This window comes from Sorex araneus, chromosome 3 (assembly GCF_027595985.1).
Source record: "Sorex araneus isolate mSorAra2 chromosome 3, mSorAra2.pri, whole genome shotgun sequence".
Taxonomy (NCBI): Eukaryota; Metazoa; Chordata; class Mammalia; order Eulipotyphla; family Soricidae; genus Sorex; species Sorex araneus.
The window spans coordinates 10912163-10930144 of record NC_073304.1 but is presented as its reverse complement, the minus strand read 5'-3'; the positions used below and the strand labels follow the sequence as shown (position 1 = coordinate 10930144).

The window sequence follows — 17982 nt, the reverse complement described above, 5'->3', positions numbered from 1 at the left end:
ATGGCCTGCCCCAAGACTGGCCTGGCGGAGGCGTCTGGGAGCAGGGTCTGGGCTGTCCACCCTGGTGCCCAGCACCGCCGCCTGCTCACTCAGCCTGCTCTGGCCAGCACTGAGGGTTGAGCCAGGCTCCCCACGGCCCCCTGCCCAGCCCCCGGGGATAAAGCTGGGGTCCCCATCTCCATCTGCCTCCCTGTTTATTGACATTTTTTTTTCCTTTCTGGGGCAAACCTGGCGGTGTTCAGAGATCACCCTTGGTAGGGCTTGCTGGGGGAGACCCTTTGGGGTGTCAGGGATCGAACCTGGGCTGGCTGTGTGCCAGGCAGGCACCTTCCCTGGGCTATCTTATCCCCGCGACTCCCTCACTGTCTGTTTCTTCAGCGGTTCAGAACTCGGGCGGGAAGGAAGGGGAGAGCCCTTCACAGACCTCCATGGTGGTGGGCGGCTCTTACCAGCAGAGCTGCCCCCCGCCCCCTCTCACTGTCTCGGCACCCTGGGTAGGGATCCAGCACCGTCGTAGGTGCCGCGGGAGCTGAGTGCAGTGCGGGGAGGGGCAGCATTCCTGCCGCAGGCCTAGGAGGTCAGCAGAGAAGGTGTCCTGACCAGCTCGCTGGCTGGCCAAGGGCCCCTTTCAGGAGGAAATGATGACCACGCCCAGCTTTGGGCTCCTGGGGAAGGAGCTGGGCCTTGGACTCAGCAGTCAGGGCCCACTCTGTGGGTGGGGGGGGTGTGTGTGTGGGGGGGAGGAGGTGATGTCTCGAGGGTCCCCAGAACAGCTACCCTGGCCTGGCTGCTGGCCACGGGGGAGGGAAGGGCTATTCAGTGAATACGGCAAAGACTGGAAATCACCCCCGGGCCCCCCAACACACACGCTGCACCCCATTTCTGGAACCCTTTGCTGAACCCAAACCAGCTCTCCGTGAAGACTCCGAGTGAATCTGGGGCGGGAGGGGTCCTTCCCTCTACAAAGTCACTGGACGCTGAGGCGACAGGCTGGCTGGGGAAAGTGCAGAGGAGGGAGAGGCTGGCCGAGGGTGTGGTGCCATCTGCCCGAGGCCTGGCACCGAGGGCTGCACCAGGGCCGCCCTCCCAGCACCAGAGGACGGGCCTGCAGGCTGAGCGGAAGCAAGGTCAGCTGACCCCTGGCCCCACAGAGCCATGACCTCTTCCCACAGTCTGGGGCCCAGTGAGTGATGTAGCTCGCAAAACCCATCTCATGGATTTCTTTTTTTTTTTTTTAATTTTGGTGCCACACCCGCCCCGCTACACTCAGGGCTTATTCCTGGCTCTGTGCTCAGGGGTCACTCCTGGCAGTGCTGGGGGGGCAGACCCTATGGATTGCCGGGGATTGAACTAGGGTCATCTTTGCGCCATCTTCCTCCTGAGCGCGGGTTCGAATGAGTTCTGTCTTTTCCAGAAACATCTGCCTTGCTGGCTGGGAGGGTGATCAGAGACCTGTCTGCACCCCGCAGATGTTTCCAGAAAAGAGAGAACTCATTCGGACCCGTGCTCAGGAGGAAGACACATGGGGTTTGCCCTGGACCCTATCCCCTCCGAGGGCAGGACTGCCCAGAACCACCCCCAAGGGGCCAGAAGGTGGGGCCAGCGGGAAAGGTACTGACAACACACTCCTCTGGCTTTTCCTCCTGTCCTCAGGGGGCGGCGCGGCCGGGGCTGTGCCTGTGAGAGGGTCCCACCCTGGGGACAGAGGGCTCGGGGACAGTCAGACCAGTTACCTCCCCGCTCTTCTCCTGACCCCTCAGGCCTATCCCAGGACACCCTCAAGCAATGTGACTCACCATGGGAAGAAACGAGCCACAGAGCAGACTGGCCTCCTGGCACTCGGGGCTGGCCTGTCTGTGCCCAGGGCCCACACGGTGTCCGGAGCCACCCTGTCCCTGTCCCATCCACGCCTGTCCTCTGTCCTGTCCCCGTCCCATCCCTGTCCCCATCCCATCCTTGCCTCCATGCCTGTCTTCTGCTGTCTCCATTCCTGCCCTCTGCCCTGTCCCCATCCATCCCTGTCCTTTGTCCCGTCCCTGCCCCCACCCCTGTCCTCTGCTTCCCTGTGCCCAGAACACGCCTCTCCTGCCTCCTTCTGGCCTGACCCTTCTCTCTCCTGGGTAACCTCTATCCTCTGATCTTGTTCCCTGTCTCTGCCCCCATCCCCGTCCTGCTGGCCAGACCCTCTCTCTCCTGACTGACCCTCCGTCCACCAGAGAGCAACAGCCATGTCGGTGGCCTGAAGGCCTTCCTGGACCCCACACATCCTCTCTGCCCCGTGGGGTCCTGCTGAGGGACCCCCACCCCCCGCCCCTGGCATAACCTAGAGGAGCTGCCCTTCACTGCCATCACCCTGACGCTTCTGTCTCCGCCCTCCCATGCTCTGGAGGACCCACATCCTGCCCGAGAACCCTCAACCACCCCTGAACAGTAAGTGGTGATCTGGGCACCTCACCCCTACGGCTGAACCAGCCTCAGGCCCCTGCAGTGGGGAAGGAGGCAGGCGGGGCCCAGAGGGGTGAGGCAGAGCAGGGGGGTGGAGGGGTGAGGGGTGGGGGGCTGCATCATCATGCCTGAGTCCAGAGCCCAACCCGTGAGCCTGGGGCCACCACACCCCCCACTGGCAGGTGGGTACCTGCGGGCGGCAGCAGGACCCGGTTTCTCTCGCTCCTGGACCCCACTGGTTCTCCCGCAACCTTCCCAGAGCAGAAGTGGGGTCACTGGGCCTCCAGGGCCCCAGCCCCTGATTCTCCCTCCCTGAGCCTGCGCCCCCCAGCCGGCCTGCCAGCTCCCCGCTCGCCCCAGACAAGGCCCGGGAGGGACGTTTCTGAGCCAAGTTGCTGTCCTGACCCGGCCCCGGCGCCCCTCCCACTGCACCCCTGCCTGCTGCGGAGCTTCGGAGGCCCCCCCGGACCCCTCCCTCCTGCTGAGGCCTCCCGTGGCCCCCGAGCTCTCAGCAACAGCACATCAGCCCGGGTCCTGCCTCTGCTCAGGCCCTCTGGGGCTTTCTCCTTGGACGCCAGCCCAGCGTCCCCACCATTCCCCGGCCCCACAGGCCCAGGGACCCGCCACCACCCACACCCTCAGCCCAGCAGCCCGTCCATCTCCACGCCCAGGTGCCCAGCACTCCCCAGTCCTGCCCTGCTCCTGCCTAGCAGAGACCCGAGTGTGACAGCTGGGTGCCCCTCTGGGCCAGGGCGGGGCTGATGGAACCCCTTCACCTCCTGAGCTGTGGGCGCTCCATCACGGGTCCGAGGGGGGCAAGGAAGGCCTGAGGAGAAGTGGGTGCGGTCAGACATTAAAGGCTACCACCAACGGCCCGCCCGCCACAAGCAACGCGTGCCGAGTCCTCAGGGTAAGCGACGCACACGTGGTGCAGGGAAAACGTCAGCTCTGTTAGCTGGGAATGGCCACCCTGGACAGGAACTGTGTGTGGAAAGCAGGTAACAGGATAGACACGGTGACCTCTGGGCATCTCTGTGGCAAACCACGATGCTTAAAGTGAGAGAGGGAGAAAGAGAGGGAAGGAGGGAGGGAGGGGGGAAGAGAGGGAGGAGGGAGAGAGAGAGAGAGGGAGGGAGGTATGCCTACCATAGAGACAGGCTGGGGTGGGGGGTTGTTTCGGGGGTGGGTGGGAGGGAACCTGGGGACACTGGTGCTGGGAAATTACACTGGTGGAGGGAGGGGTGTTGGGACACTGTATGACTGAAACCCAATCACGAACAGCTTTGTAATGCTCCATCTCACGGTGATTCGATAAAATTAAAAATGAGGAGGGTGGGGAAGAGAAAAGCACCAGCTACCTGCAGACCGTGGAGCTCTGGTCAGAGCCTGCCGTGTGCAGCGACCATGGATGGGGGCAGAGCCGCCCTCAGCTCTGTCTGTACCCCCCACCCCGCACCCCTCCTCCCGCCCATCCCCCCACAATGATTCCCTCACCGCCTGTCTTGTGTCTTTTGGCCAGGCGTCAGGCCACCCTGAAGGGCTCCGTTGGCCTTAGCTGGGCCGGATCCTGGAAGGGCCAGGGGCGGGAGGGACAGGCCAGGGCTAGGCCAAGGACTTTGGAAAGTATCACAGCTTTAAATTCCCAGCAGAAATCAGAAAATCTGATCTTGCACATCTAAAAATAGCGGTTGGTTTCGACTGTGAGAGGTGCCAAAGTGAAAGCTATAATTATTAGTAAGTAACAAGCAGAAATTAACCACCTACTGCAAAGTCATTTTTAGCTGCCAGGCAGTGTACAGGCTGAGATGGGCCCCGCGAAGCCTCCGGGCCTGGGGAAGGCCGCGCAGTGACCACCCACAAGACCCACGGTCCGGAGGGGCATCGCAATCGACACCGGCGCTCGGATGCAGCCAGCCCAGGGACGCCGCACACGTGTGTCCTTCCCTCTGTCTGGGCTTCCTTCCCGCACGCGGAGGCATAACCCCCTTCTGAATTTCGGGAACCAGACACAAATGGCGCTGGGAGGGTCTGAACCGGCAGGAAAACAGACTGTAGAGACAGACAGAGGCCCAAAGTGGGGGGGGGGAGAGAGAGAGAGAGAGAGAGAGAGACAGGGACAGAGACAGAGAGACAGAGACAGAGAGATACAGAGAGAGATAGAGAGATAGAGAGAGGGAGAGAGAGAGAGGGAGGGAAAGGGGGAGGGAGAGGGAGTGAGAGAGAGAAAGGGATTATGTGTGTGTGAGGGAAGAGAGAGGGAGAGAGAGGGAGAGAGGGAGGGAAAGGGGAGGGAGAGGGAGGGAGAGAGAGAAAGGGAGATGTGTGTCTGAGGGAAGAGAGAGAGGGAGGGAGGGAGGGAGGGAAAGGGGAGGGAGAGGGAGAGGGAGGGGAGAGAGAGAGAAAGGGAGTATGTGTGTATGAGGGAAGAGAGAAAGAGAGGGAGAGAGGGAGGGAGAGAGGGAGGGAGGGAAAGGGGGAGAGAGAGGGAGGGAGAGAGAGAAAGGGAGATGTGTGTCTGAGGGAAGAGAGAGAGGGAGAAAGGGAGGGAGGAATAGGGGAGGGAGAGGGAGGGGGAGAGAGAGAGAAAGGGAGATGTGTGTCTGAGGGGAGAGAGAGGGAGAGAGAGGGAGAGAGGGAGGGAGGGAAAGGGGGAGGGAGAGGGAGGGAGAGAGAGAAAGGGAGTATGTGTGTCTGAGGGGAGAGAGAGGGAGGAAGGGAAAGGGGGAGGGAGAGGGAGGGAGAGAGAGAAAGGGAGATGTGTGTCTGAGGGAAGAGAGAGAGGGAGAGAGAGGGAGAGAGGGAGGGAGGAAAAGGGGAGGGAGAGGGAGGGGGAGAGAGAAAGAGAAAGGGAGTATGTGTGTCTGAGGGGAGAGAGGGAGAGAGAGGGAGAGAGGGAGGGAGGGAGGGAAAGGGGGAGGAGAGGGAGGGAGAGAGAGAAAGGGAGTATGTGTGTCTGAGGGGAGAGAGAGGGAGGAAGGGAAAGGGGGAGGGAGAGGGAGGGAGAGAGAGAAAGGGAGTATGTGTGTGTGAGGGAAGAGAGAGAGAGGGAAAGAGTATGTATGTGAGGAAAGAGAGAAAGAAAGGCAGAGAGAGAAAGAGAGTGTGTGTGTGTGTGTGTGTGAGAGGAGAGAGAGGAGAGAGAGAGAGAGAGAGTGTGTGTGTGTGTGTGAGAGAGAGAGAGACAGAGACAGAGACAGTCAGAGATAGAGAGACAGAGAGAGGGAAAGTGCCTACCATAGAGGGTGGGGAGTGGGAGGGAAACCGGGACACTGGCGTGGGAAAGGAACAGGGGTGAAAGTACTGGTATTGCAACATTGTAGGACTGAAACCTAGTAACCTAGTAATGAGCAACTTTGTAACTGTGTATCTCATTGTGATTCAATTGAAAACAATAAAGAAAGAAAATAAGCAGAAGGTGGCCTTGGATGAAGCCTGCACACCATCAAAACAGGAGCGCTAGAGGTGTTTTATCAAATAACTAAGAGGCCTAAGAACACAAACAAGATTAAAACCCGTATCACTGACACACACCAGCTTCTTGGGGCCTGTAACGAGCACTTAGCAACTCAAAAGCCCAGCTGAGCGGAGGGAGGATGGGGAAGGGGGGAAGCAGTGAGCAGAGCACTGAGATACTGTCTCAGCTCCGAGCCTGGGGGCAGACGCCCAAGTCTGGCCCTTTGCTGCCCTGGCGACAAGGTGAGAAAGTGGCCACTCACAGAGCAGTGGAGGGTCACGTCAATCAGACCGGCAGGATGCAGAGCAAGGTGCCCACGTGGGTCTGCCCTGAAGGGCGCCCTTCGGCCAGCCACTCCAAGTGGCACTTCCCTTCACGACTATTCACTATAGCACGTCCTGAATAATCCGAGTCAGGGATCATTGTAATTATAATCCTGATTGCAATCATGATTATAATTCCTCCCCAGAGAGGGGGCAGGGGGGAGTGGGCAGGTTCCTGGCTGGTTCCCTCTGTGCCGTCTAAAGAGCACACACAGGTCACAGGCCAGAGAGTGACAGGACAGTGGGTAGGACGCTGGCCTTGCACATGGCCGACCACCCAGGTTTGATTCCCGGCACCCTGAGCCCCGCTGGGAATGACCCCTGAGCACAGAGCCAGGAATAAGCCCTGAGCATCGCCTGGCGTGGCCCCAGACCTAAAATAACTATAATTTAAAAATTAAAAGGGGCTGGAGCAATAGCACAGCGGGTAGGGCATTTGCCCTGCACGCGGCCGACCCAGGTTCGATTCCCAGCATCCCATATGGTCCCCTGAGCACCGCCAGGGGTGATTCCTGAGTGCAGAGCCAGGAGCATCACATCACCGGGTGTGACCCAAAAAGCAAACAAAAACAAAAACAAAAACAAAAACAACAAATAAAAAAATTCAAAGCACAGGTTCCACGGCCTGGACATGGCCGCCGAGGAGAGGGTGCCAGGCTCGGGGGCTGGAGGGAGCCTCTCCACCATCACTGTTCCCCGCAGGTGGCAGGAGTCGTCAACTCAAGAGTAAAAGAAACCAAAGCGTCGCTCAGGGCCGGAGCCATAGCACAGTGGGGAGGGCTCTGGCCTTGCATGTGGCAGGCCTGGGTTCGATCCCCGGCACCCTGGGTGGTCCCCTAAACCCTGTCCCCAGCCCGCCAGTCTCCGGCTAGTGCGGCCAGAGCTGCCCGCCGGTGCTACCTGGTAAAAGCTGTCCAAGACATGGGCGGGCTGGATGTGCTGGTCCAAACGGGAGTGCCCAGGAGTGACCCCTGAGCACAGGGACAGCAGGATGCCCTGAGCACCGCCAGGTGTGGACCCCCCCCTCAATCATCTAGACTCAAATAACCCAATCTAGACAGCCCAGGACGCTGACCACCAGGCATGCTGGCCAAGCCCCAGGCTCTGGGATTCAAGGCACTGAGAGAAGGGGGGTCTGGTTGCAGGGCCCCTGCACTGGAGAGGAGGAGACTGAGCAGGACAAGGGTCTGCCTGGGTCCCTCTGCCCACAGAGAGAGACGGGCGCAGGGATCGTCTCCCCCAAAGGCTGGGGCCCTCCCACACCGGAGTCTGAAACGTGCCCAGCACCCACTGCACAGGGGAGACCCTCAGGCCGGGCGAGAAAGGCAGCCACCCAGGTCATGGGGTCCCGGCCAGCCTGCCCCTCTCCGGGATGTGTGAAACCACGCGCGGTCTGGTCGCGAGGCAAGAGCTGCCCGTGGACACTCCCTGCCTGGAACCTGTTAAAAGGTGGGCCGGCTGGATTCGCCGGTCAGAGCCAGCGCGCTCAAACCACCGCCTGGAGGGGCGCAGAGGCGGTTGTGAGTGGTCTCCGAGGGTCTCCCTTAGATGGCGGGGGTGCCCGAGGGGACTGGAAACCTTCACTGGAGTCTGGCACGCCCATAAGACGTGCACGGGCTCCAGTTGGTTTGGGCCCCGAATGAGGGGTCCCGGAGCTCCATCCCAGCCCCAGATCCACCCCAGATCCACCCCAGATCCACCCCAGATCCACCCCTGATCCACCCCAGATCCCACCCCAGATCCCATCCCAGAGCTGTCCCCGTGCTCCGACAATAAGCAGCAACAGTTTCCGCATGCACAGGCCGCAAGGAACAAAGTCCCCGTAAAAATGAGAGAGAGAACAAGTTACAGAGCAGTTATCCTGAAAATTAGAGACCCCCTGGCCCCCACCCCCTGTTCATTAGCTTGATCAGGACTAACAGGAGGGGCCGGGAGGCGGCTCAGGGGGCCGGAGCACAGGCCCCGCGGGCACCAGGCACTGAGCCCATCCCTGGCTCCTCTGCACCACCCACCCCGCACTGCCTCAAGGGCCGCACACAGAACTGTTGGTGGAACAGAAGTGGGTGGGGCCCCCAGGCCCCCCTGGAGCACAGCCGGAAGTCCCCCCAATACACACACACACACACACACACACACGTGACAGCATGGGGATGCACACGTGTGCACACAGAGTGACTATGTGGAGACCAGGCCCTGAAGCTGCTGCTCCTGCAGACAGGTCCCAGACGTGGGGTCTGGGGGCTTGCTCTGTGTGTGTGTGTGTGGGGGGCATCCCTGGGGATGCCAGCGGCAGCTCACGAGGACCCCGAGAGGCCAGGGGCTGGCGGGCGCCTCTGGAGCCGCCAGCAGCTCCGTGAATCACCGCTCCTTTGTGCTCGTGCTCGGAAGAATGTAATTTGCTAATTTACGGTGGTGTTCTGGCTCAATTAAAGATGCCAACACAGAAAAGGCTGGTGGGCGGGGCTCCGCGGCCTGCCAGGGCCAGGTACGCCGGGCAGGGCTGAGAGACCCGAGGCCACTCCAGACACGGCGGGCACGGTGTAATTAGCCCTGGCGGGAGAGGAGTAAACAGATGGACCACACCGGCGGGCCCTTGCTGAGCCAAGAGCAGCCTTCCCCAACACCCCGAGGCCCCTGGGGGGGGGCGGGGGGTGGTCCTGCAGATCCAGTGACGAGACCCAAGGCACAGAAGTGACGTGCCACCCAGAACGCAGAGACCAGAGGTGGGCAGACAGCCACCGGCCAGCTCTGCGCTGTGCCCCCCACCTCCGCCCTCCCCTCAAGAGGGGACCAGGCTGTCCAGACTGCGGGCTGCCCTCTCCAAGGCGGGGGGCACCCCCACCCACCCCCAACCCTGCCTCCCATCACTCCACGGCGGTACTGACAAGGAAACCGAGGCCTTGAGGCCAGTCCCCAAAATGCAGGGTGCGCCCTGCGGGGCCCTCTCCTGGGGATGGTGTCACCCCCACGGTGGCCTAGCCCGGCCACTCCACTCCCTCATCCCCTCCCCCGAACCAGGGACCCTGATCTCCCCTCAGTCCCTCCCGGTGGCCCGCGCTGGGTCTGGCGCTGGCTGGGGACCCAGAGTCACCCCCCTCCCCCAGGGGGCTGCAGAGGCTGGGACAGTCCCTCCCCGGGGGTGCTGGGCGGGGGAGGGGGCCGGAAGTCGAGGCTGGGGTACCTGCGTGGAGCCAGATCTGCGCCAGCGTCATCCAGGGGTGCAGCGGGCCCTGCTTGGGGGCGCTGCTCTGCAGGGAGGAGGCCACTTCAGACAGCGCCTGCTCCACTCTGGAGGCTGCGACCGACGTGGCGTGCACAGAGCCTATGGGAGGGGGGTGGGAGAAGGTGGGGTCAGAGGTGAAAGGTCAGGCCCAGCCAGCCCCGCCCCCACCCCCACCCGCCCGGCTCCTCCCCACACAGACAGGGGTGCGGGGTGGACACACACACCTTCCCCTCCCATCTCCCCCCCCCGCCCCGAGACATGACAAAGTTTTGGAGGGGGGGGTTTCCCAGACAATCAGGACAGCCCGGAGCCTCGGCGTGGGCCCCCGGCTCTGGGTGAGGGGGTGTGGGGAGCACAGCAGTGGGGACACACAGCCACACACAGTGCTGCCAGGCGGTGGGGACAGTCCACAGCGGGGGGGGGGGAGTCACCAGGCACCCCCCGAGGAGAGGCGCCATCCTGGCCTCTGCAGGTCCCCCGGGCTGGGGCTCAGAGGAGGAATGGAGCGTGGCCACTTGGGACCATCCTGGCCACTCCTCACCCCTGCCAGGCCTCGGCGAGGCAGACTGGAGCCTCTTTCTGCCGGAGAGGGTGCCCCGCCGGGCACACACACACTTGGAGGGGTGGCACAGGCCTGGCATGGGGGTGGGCGGGGAGGGGGGGTGGGTGAGTTAGCACAGACACGGGCCGGTACAGACCCGGTGCTCGGGGAGGCCAGCAAAGGGGCGGGCAGGGCCAGGGGGAGCCCCCAGAGCTGGGGAAGGCAGCCCCACCCCTGACTCGGACCCGGGCCTCCCCCCCCGGAGGCTAAAGTCTCGCACGGAGGCTCCTTCCGAGCTAAGAGAGCTGCTATTTTTATCCACGGGCGGCCGTCTCGGTGCGTAAGTCACCCCAAAGCCCGACACGGAGAATAAACAGCGCAGCGCGGCTGGGGGGACTGTCCACGGCAGAGGTGATGTCCACGGCAGAGGTGAAACACCGAGGCCGACGCTGACCGCTCAGACGCACGGCGTCAGGCCTGCGCGGGCCGGGCGGACCGAGCCTAGTGCCCCTGGCCCCCAGAGCGCCTGCGTCCCTGCACCTGCGGGGCAGCCAGGACGAGAGGCACCGCGGGTGGCTGCACTGGGGCCCTGGGAGTGGCTCTCAGGGGCTGGACACTGCGCCCAGGTCCACCTTCGAGAATGAGCCCCGCGCAGGCCCGTCTCGGGGAACCCGGCCCCTCGCACAGCATGGTGGGGTGGGGGGACTCGGCTCAGAGACGCAGCCGGGCAGCAGAGCCACGGCCTTCCGCTGAGGGCCCCCACGGGCTGTCTGCGTGTGGCACTGGCCATCTCTCTGGTGACACGGCTGAGCCAGCGATAATCGGGGAGGAGAGAGGCCCAGGCGGAGCTTGCGGCCCGGACCTTGCTGACCAGCATCGACACGGGTGGTTCTCACCTCAGCATCACAGCGAGATGTGGGGGAGCCCCCACCCCAGGCCTGCTGAGACTCACTCTGGGGCCTGCGGCACTCTGGGCCTGCGACACTCCAGGCCTGAGGCACTCTGAGGGCTGAGATACTCTGGGGTCTGAGACTCAATCTGGGAGGCCGAGGCACCCTGGGGGTCACCGAGCATCTTTCTGTTCACTGCTGTGGGATTACCACGTGCCTGAGCCTGAGAGACTCGACAAGAGGCAGGACGCGGCCGTGTTACAGACCACCACCCGGTCAAGGCAGCCAAGAGTGGCCGCCCACTGCCCACTGCAGCCCCTCCATCCCGCCCACTGGCCGGGCGGCAGGGCCCCGGCAGGCCTTGACCTCAAGCACGGAGGGACAACGATCTCGTCTTTGGACCCTGCAGAGCCCCCAGGGGCCCTGAGAGCCTGGCGTCCCCACGAGCCATGTCCGTGGGCATCGCCAAGTCGGGACCCAGCTGGAGGCACGTTTAAAGCCTTTACTCTTTTGTGTAAAATTTTGCCATTGGCAGCTCCTCTTAAGGCGGGGGGGGGGGGGGTGGGGGGGAGAAGGATTTAAAAAAATTAACCATTTCCTGATCAGATTCTAAAGGGCCGAGAGGCTTGTGACTCCCACAGAGGCCCAGGGCTGACTCCTGGCTCGGTGCTCAGGAATCACTCCTGGCAGAGGAGCTTGGGGGACCACGTGGGGGGCTGAGGATGGAACCAGGGTCGGCCAGTACCTTCCCCGCTGTGGTACTGCTCCGGCCCACTCATTTGCCCCTTCGGAGGGACCGGCACTGTCTGCTCAGCCCACAAGTCACGTGGAACCCGACGAGTCCCTGGCAGAGGGAATCAGGGCGGGGTGTGTGTGTGTGTGTGTGTGTGTGCGTGCGTGCGCGTGCGTGCGTGTGGCGGCTTCAGAGGGGCAGGCTCGAGGTTCAGCCCCTTCCACACACGAGCCCAGTAGACCCCTACACTCTGGACAATCAGCCACCACCGAGGCTTCCAGAAGCTACAGGAGCTGCCCCAGCCCCTGGCCAGGCCCTCCGCCCCCTATCTCACCTGCCTGCAAACCCTGGGCCGTGGTGGTGGCGCTCAGAGCAGCTGCTCCGGGCTGAGGGACCCCACCGTGCCCGCCCGTTGCATCCCAGCTTCCAGCCCCGGAAGAGGAAGCAGATTCCAGACCAAAGCCTACCTGACCCCAGGGGACCCTCCAGGCCCCCTGCCGCCCTTTCCAGCCCCTCGGAGCTCCTGCCTCTCAGCCCAGGGCTGTGGAGGCTGCACAGACTCTTCCCCGTCCCGTCCCCCATGGCAACGACCCCCCTCCCTGCTTCCTGTTTCTCAGCAAAGGAGGGTGCCACTGACCACCTCCCGCCCCCCCCACACACGCTTCCCTCCAGCTTCAAAATGAAGGACCCTGGGTCATCTGCAGGAGGGTTCTTGGGCAGGCGGCGGGGGCGGGCAGCAACCAGAAGAAACACGACCCTGAATACGTTGCCACCATCCCAGGGACAAAACTCTGTCAGTCACATCTTGGTTCAGACTGACCTCAGGGAGGACAAGGAACCCCTGCAGCCGGCCTCGGGCCCTGCCCCTGTGCCCAGGGCCCCGGGGGTCTGGGCAGTCTGGGAGGGGGGAGGCGATGACTGTCAGGCTGGAAGGGGGAGCAGAGGTGGGCGGGCACATGCCCACTTCTCTGTGCCTTTTGTTCCGAACACGAAGCCCCCACCCACCCCCCCCATTCTCTCCAGCCCGCCCTGGCTGGAGGCAGTTCTGCTCCCCCAAAGATCTGGGAGGGGGGAGGCTGGCCCTGCGTCCTTCGAGCCCTGTGGGCACTGTCCCTCCCCTCTTCCTCTTAGGCCCACCCACGTGTCCGCTCCTGCCCAACTCCCACGGACAGTGGGGGCTCCTGCCAGCCGGGTCCCTCCCAAGGGGGTCGCCACGGGTGTGGACGCGTTTCCGGTTCCAGCGGGTGGGAGAGAGAGGGATGACACTGACCGCACACACTGGACAGCGGGGACCTATCCCTCGAGCAGAGGCCACCGTGTGGCAGGGCGGGGGGCTGCCAGCACGGTGCCCCTCTGGGAGGGGGGCAGGGCCTGCCCGGGCACGGTGGGGACAGGCGGGGTGTGGGGGACACATGGTCAGCGGTGGGCATGCGGGGCTCGGCAGGGCCAGGTGGTCACTCGGAAGCGTGGAGGGCAGCGGGGCTGGGCCATGCGGGGAGACGCCAGCTGTTGGGGACCGGCCGGGCCCTGGCGCGGAGACAGTACCTTCTGGAGGACTACCCGGCAGACGCCCACCTCGCCTCCCGCGGCCCTGCTCCCCGGAGGCAGCTGACGGACAAGCCGCCAGGGGCCAGCGGGCCTCGCTCCTGGGCACCTCCTCTGCCTCCATCTGTTGGTGGCCTGACACGTCCACCCCCTCCTGCACTCACTCCTAACGGCGACAGGCCCAGAAGCAATCGGGGGACGATGAAATGTCATTTCTTCCAGTGGTCACCCTGGCCAAAGCTGCAGCGGGGTCATCAAATAGCGCAATCGCTCCAGGAATAATGGGCTTTCACAAAAACAAAACAAAAACAAAAAAACAAACCAAACCAAACCAAAAAAAAAAATACCTCAAGACCAAAAAACCCAAAAAACCAAAAACCGGCCAGCTGCCTGCCCCTTCCTGTCTGAAGCCGGAAAACATAGGGGGACAGGAGGGCACAGGGGCTCGACAGGGGCTGGTGTCCCCTCGGCAGCCCAGGCTTGCTGTGCCCGAGGTGGCGCTCTGGGTCTCTCACACACCGATGCATCCCAGCGGGAGCACTTCAGCTTGGGGGTGCTGAAGGCCTCAGGGCACAGGGCAGCTGCATCCGTGCCATCTGGCCACGCCACTTCCGGCTCTCCAGGGCACTCGTGCCTTGAACAGTGCGGCCAGTGCCCTGCGTGCACCCGGGGTGATCTGGGCAGCGGCCGAGGGGCCCTGCTTCTCCGTGCGGCTGACACAGCGCGTCACGGGGGACGTCTCAGAAGCCTGGCAGGATGGGCTGTGATGTCACCACAGAGACCTGAGGACCACCTTTTTTTTTGGGGGGGGGGCAGGCTGCCACGGACCTAACCAAAAATGTCTTTAAGCTGCAGAGGGCTGTAAGGCAGCAAAGAAAGCAGGCGGTTTCTCACCTCCCGGGGAGAGGGAGCCCGTCCCTGGGTTTTCTCTGTATATTTCCTGGCCTGGGAGAGCGGAGTCGCTCCTGGGGAAACTTTGGCACCTCTCAAATCCATGCATCAAGCCTCACTGGAGCTGGATAAGCGGCGTGCAGATTCTAACACAACGCTCTGAACTTCAGATCTTTTTTCTCCCCCCTCCTTCAAATCTTTTTTCATGTCTCTGAAAGCCGGAGCCTGCTGGCAATAAAATCTTTTTTTTTTTTTTTCCTGGTCCCCTGAAGAGCCCTAATGTGACGATAATGCCAAACATGCCGCTTTCCTACACGGGGCTTTTCAAAGACAGAAATCAGGCCACGTGGAGGCTGAGCTGGATTTCAGAGTGGGTGGGGGGTCACCCCCCTGCAGGACTCAGCTCACTGGCCCGGCACTGGTGTCCAGATAGATACACCACCAGCCTTTCCGAAAATGCAGCCGGAGTGTGGGGGGGGGGCGGGAACACTGGTTCCAGGGCGCAGGGAGGGTGAAAGGAGCCCGGGAACGGAGTCCAGGTGGACCGAGGCTTTGATTTCTCGAATCCTTCTCTGAACTCGCCCAAGGGCACCATTTCTCACAGGGACTTGAGAGAATCCAGGGGCTTAGCCACTAACCCTGGGTGTGTGTGTGTGTTTATGTGTGTGTGGTGGGGGGGGGCGGGGGGTAAACACCTGCTTAGGCCCCTTCCAGTGTGAGCTTCCTGCTATCTGCTCAGCTCCTTTTAGGAGAATTATTACCCCCGTCTCTCGCTGCAGCCGTCATGGTTGAACTAGAAGGAATTTCACGATCGGACTGGCTCTGGCCCCAGCCCCCTCCCGACCCCGCTCGAATTTACAGCCCGCCCGCCTTGCTGGGGGCTTCGCACTGCTGGGTCTAGTCCCCCACACATCCCGGCCTGCAGGGGGGCCCTGCCCGCCTACAGTAGTCCTCCACAGACCGTACTGCCTCCTCGGTGTTGGGGCCTGCACCACGGCGGGGAAAGGCATGAGGCTCTGCAGGGGTGGGGTGGGTAAGCGGGAGGCAGCTTCATGCCCATACCATGGCGACATTCCCATGGTCAACACCCACAGCACACGTTCCAAGGTGGACGGAAGGGTGATGGGGCGAGGTGGGGGGGTGGGGGGTGGGGTGGGGCAGCCCTCGACAGGTTAAGAGAGAGAGAGAGAGATTGGTAAACTACTTACTAACTGAAAAAAGGGAGGGAAAACCATGAAAGTATGCTTCTGGAGAGTTGCCTTGGAACAACAAATCAAACCAAAAATTAAAACCAAGAAACACAGCATTTGACAAATCAAAAGTAAGGCTCAAAAAGCGAAGAGAGTTCCGATAACCTTCCAACTGTAAGTCTGGCTGTGTGGACTCAGATTTCAACTCAAGAGTGACACGATCAATGATTTTTTTTTTTTTTAACCAGAGAGGCCCAGTGGGCATTACCCTCTACAACGAAACACTCTTCCCCCCTCGCGCATAGGAAAGCCAACCAATTCCTGTGATGTGTTTTGCTTCCAAGGCCGGAAATTCCAAAGGCAAAGCGGGAGGGGGGCAAAAAAAAAATCACACAAGCACATTTCAGATTTTTCCAAACATTAACTCTGATCGGGATTGCAAAAGTTGGCAGGGCTGGGCTAGTTGTCATGCCTGCGTGGTCCAAAGATGACAGAAGGACGCTGGAGTGACACTCCAGTCCTGTCTGTGTGCTGGGGATCCCGGTCAGGCCTGATTTTATGCAAGAAAGTCTGCCTGTACCAGGAATGGATGATACACATCCCCCTTCTCAAACTCCATCTGCTCGCTTCGGGGGGGGATGGGGGAAGAACATTCTCGAGTGCTTCTGTCTCAGCTCACACACCTGGCTGGCTGGCCAGGTGGTCTGGAAGGAGGAGGATGACTCACCACTCCACAGAACACAAACAACGGGCCCAGCAGGCAGGGCTCGGCGGTGCTACCGGAGGAGCCCACAGCCTATTCTAGAACATTCAGCTCCCATTCTAAGAGAATCATAAAACCAGGCAAAGGCCAGTGTAAAAAGAAAAAAAAAATCTGGAGACGTCAGAAAATTGGCACCAAACCCTCTGTGTTGGATTGCGGGAAAATATTTAAGAAGTGGGTTAAAGATGACATAAATGGACTTGTTGTTCTTCTTTCTTGTTGGGGGTAGGGGGGTGGTGGTGGCAGCGTCTCAGGTTGCTCGGGAGACCCAGGGGGCCTGGGGATTCTTGGCTAACCAGGCTGGAGCGCCTGGGATGGACGTCCTCGCGGGCCCCGCCCAGTGGTACCCGAGGGTCTCTGGGCTGCACTCAGAGATGCTCACAGGGCCGTACGGTGACCATATGGTTCTGGTGGGGCCAGAAGCAGCCTCGTGCCCTGTGCTCTCTCCTGCCCCGAGCCTTATTTCCGTCTCCCATAAAGCTGGGCACAGCTGTCTAAATCAAGTCTGGAACACGGCAGAGGCAGCTCAGAAACCTCAGAGCACTTCCGGGTTGGGCGGCTCGGATGGAGCCGTGACAGAGGGCAGCCCCGTCTCTGCCCGGCCTCTGTGTGGGTGCTGAGCTTAGTCGGGCAGCCCCGCGAGAGACGGCGCTTTGGGGAAAACGGTTCTTTCCGGCACAGCTCTGCGCATGGGCCTTTGCTCAGTGTGTCGCATCTGGGATGAAGATGAGCCCTTCATAAATCACGGACCCAGAGATGACGTGTTCTGGCAGTGTGCGATAAAGCAAACATTAAATAAACGAGAGAGAAAAAAAACCACCAAGGATGGATTCCCGAGGGTGAACAGTACTTAGGGCCCATTTAAGGACTTTACCAACCCGAGTTTCATTGACTGCAAGGATCTTTGTATTGTCTGTTTTTTTTTTTAAAAAAACAAAACATTGGCCTGAGCTTCCTAAAGCCGACTTTTGCATTTTCTGTACCAGTTTTAAGAACACGATTAGATTAAAATACCATTCTATCTCCCTGCCCTGTTTCATGACACAAACCCTATATAAACCCTATGTTTGATTTTTTTTCCCTGCCTTGCAGATAGAAAGCAGCCCATGGCCGTGGGCCTCAACATATAGGGCCTAAACACAGCTCTGGACTCACAGGGCATCTTCGAGATCCCGTCTCTGGACCCTCACCCAGGCCTCAGCAGCTGATGGAGGCCCCGGAGTCCAGAACGTCATGGAATTTAAGACACGTGTACCAAAGGGATGTGACCCTGCCTTGGAGGTCTCCTGTGGTGACTAGATCCATGGCTTCATTTCTGAAACGGAAGTCGGAAATATGTAGGACTAGATCATGACTTGAAAAAAACGTTACAGTTTGTCTTTTTTCTTCCTTTCTCTTAGGGAGGGGCTGGTGTGCCTTTAAATCAGCTCTGGGAAAGAACAGAAGTACCCCATGAGCTCGGAGCTCTCTTTCCGTTCCAAAGAGGAGGCTGGCATGTGGGCACCGATATCTGTAGTCTCAGCTCTCCTGCCCCAAATAGCTTTGGGATTTTCAAATTAGCAAGGCTTTTTTCTTTCTTTTTTCTTTTTTTTTCCACCCCCCCCCCCCTTCCCTGTGTTAAATTTGATGGAGTTTTCTTACCCAGCTTATCAGTTAGGAAGATTATCAGAAAGTCAACATCAGGCAAAGAAGCAGGTCAACAAGAAAGAAAGAAAGAAAAACCATAAACCATGATTACAGAGAGAGGGCTGCCGGCGGGGGCCCGGGTCACTGAATGAGTGGGCGGCAGGGGGCCACACAAAGGTTTGAGAATGAAGATGAGAAGACACAAACAGGTGGAGAGGAGACTCGGTTCTTGAGAGAGAAGAGGAGGAGGAGGAGGAGTCTGACACTAAAAAAGCGAAAGAGAGAAAAAAAAACACAGAAGGATAAAGGCAAAACAAAAACCAAACATCAGAAACACAAAGAAAAGAATAAACTAGCT

At 60.6% G+C, this 17982-nt stretch overlaps 1 protein-coding gene across 6 annotated transcripts in view; it reads right to left on the bottom strand.

Annotated features, from left to right (window-relative positions):
* TTC7B (tetratricopeptide repeat domain 7B) overlaps nucleotides 1-17982 on the bottom strand; it is a 184837-nt gene that overhangs the window by 16801 nt on the left and 150054 nt on the right. For 3 of the 6 annotated variants that reach the window (XM_055129801.1, XM_055129802.1, XM_055129805.1), the window contains 2 exons: nucleotides 15254-15304; nucleotides 9404-9544 (listed from right to left, as the gene is read on the bottom strand). In XM_055129801.1, the coding sequence (XP_054985776.1) occupies nucleotides 9404-9544; nucleotides 15254-15304 (192 nt within the window). Of the gene's footprint in view, nucleotides 1-9403; nucleotides 9545-15253; nucleotides 15305-17736; nucleotides 17890-17982 lie in introns of all 6 variants that reach the window. The other 3 variants (XM_055129803.1, XM_055129804.1, XM_055129806.1) reach the window with 2 other exon arrangements.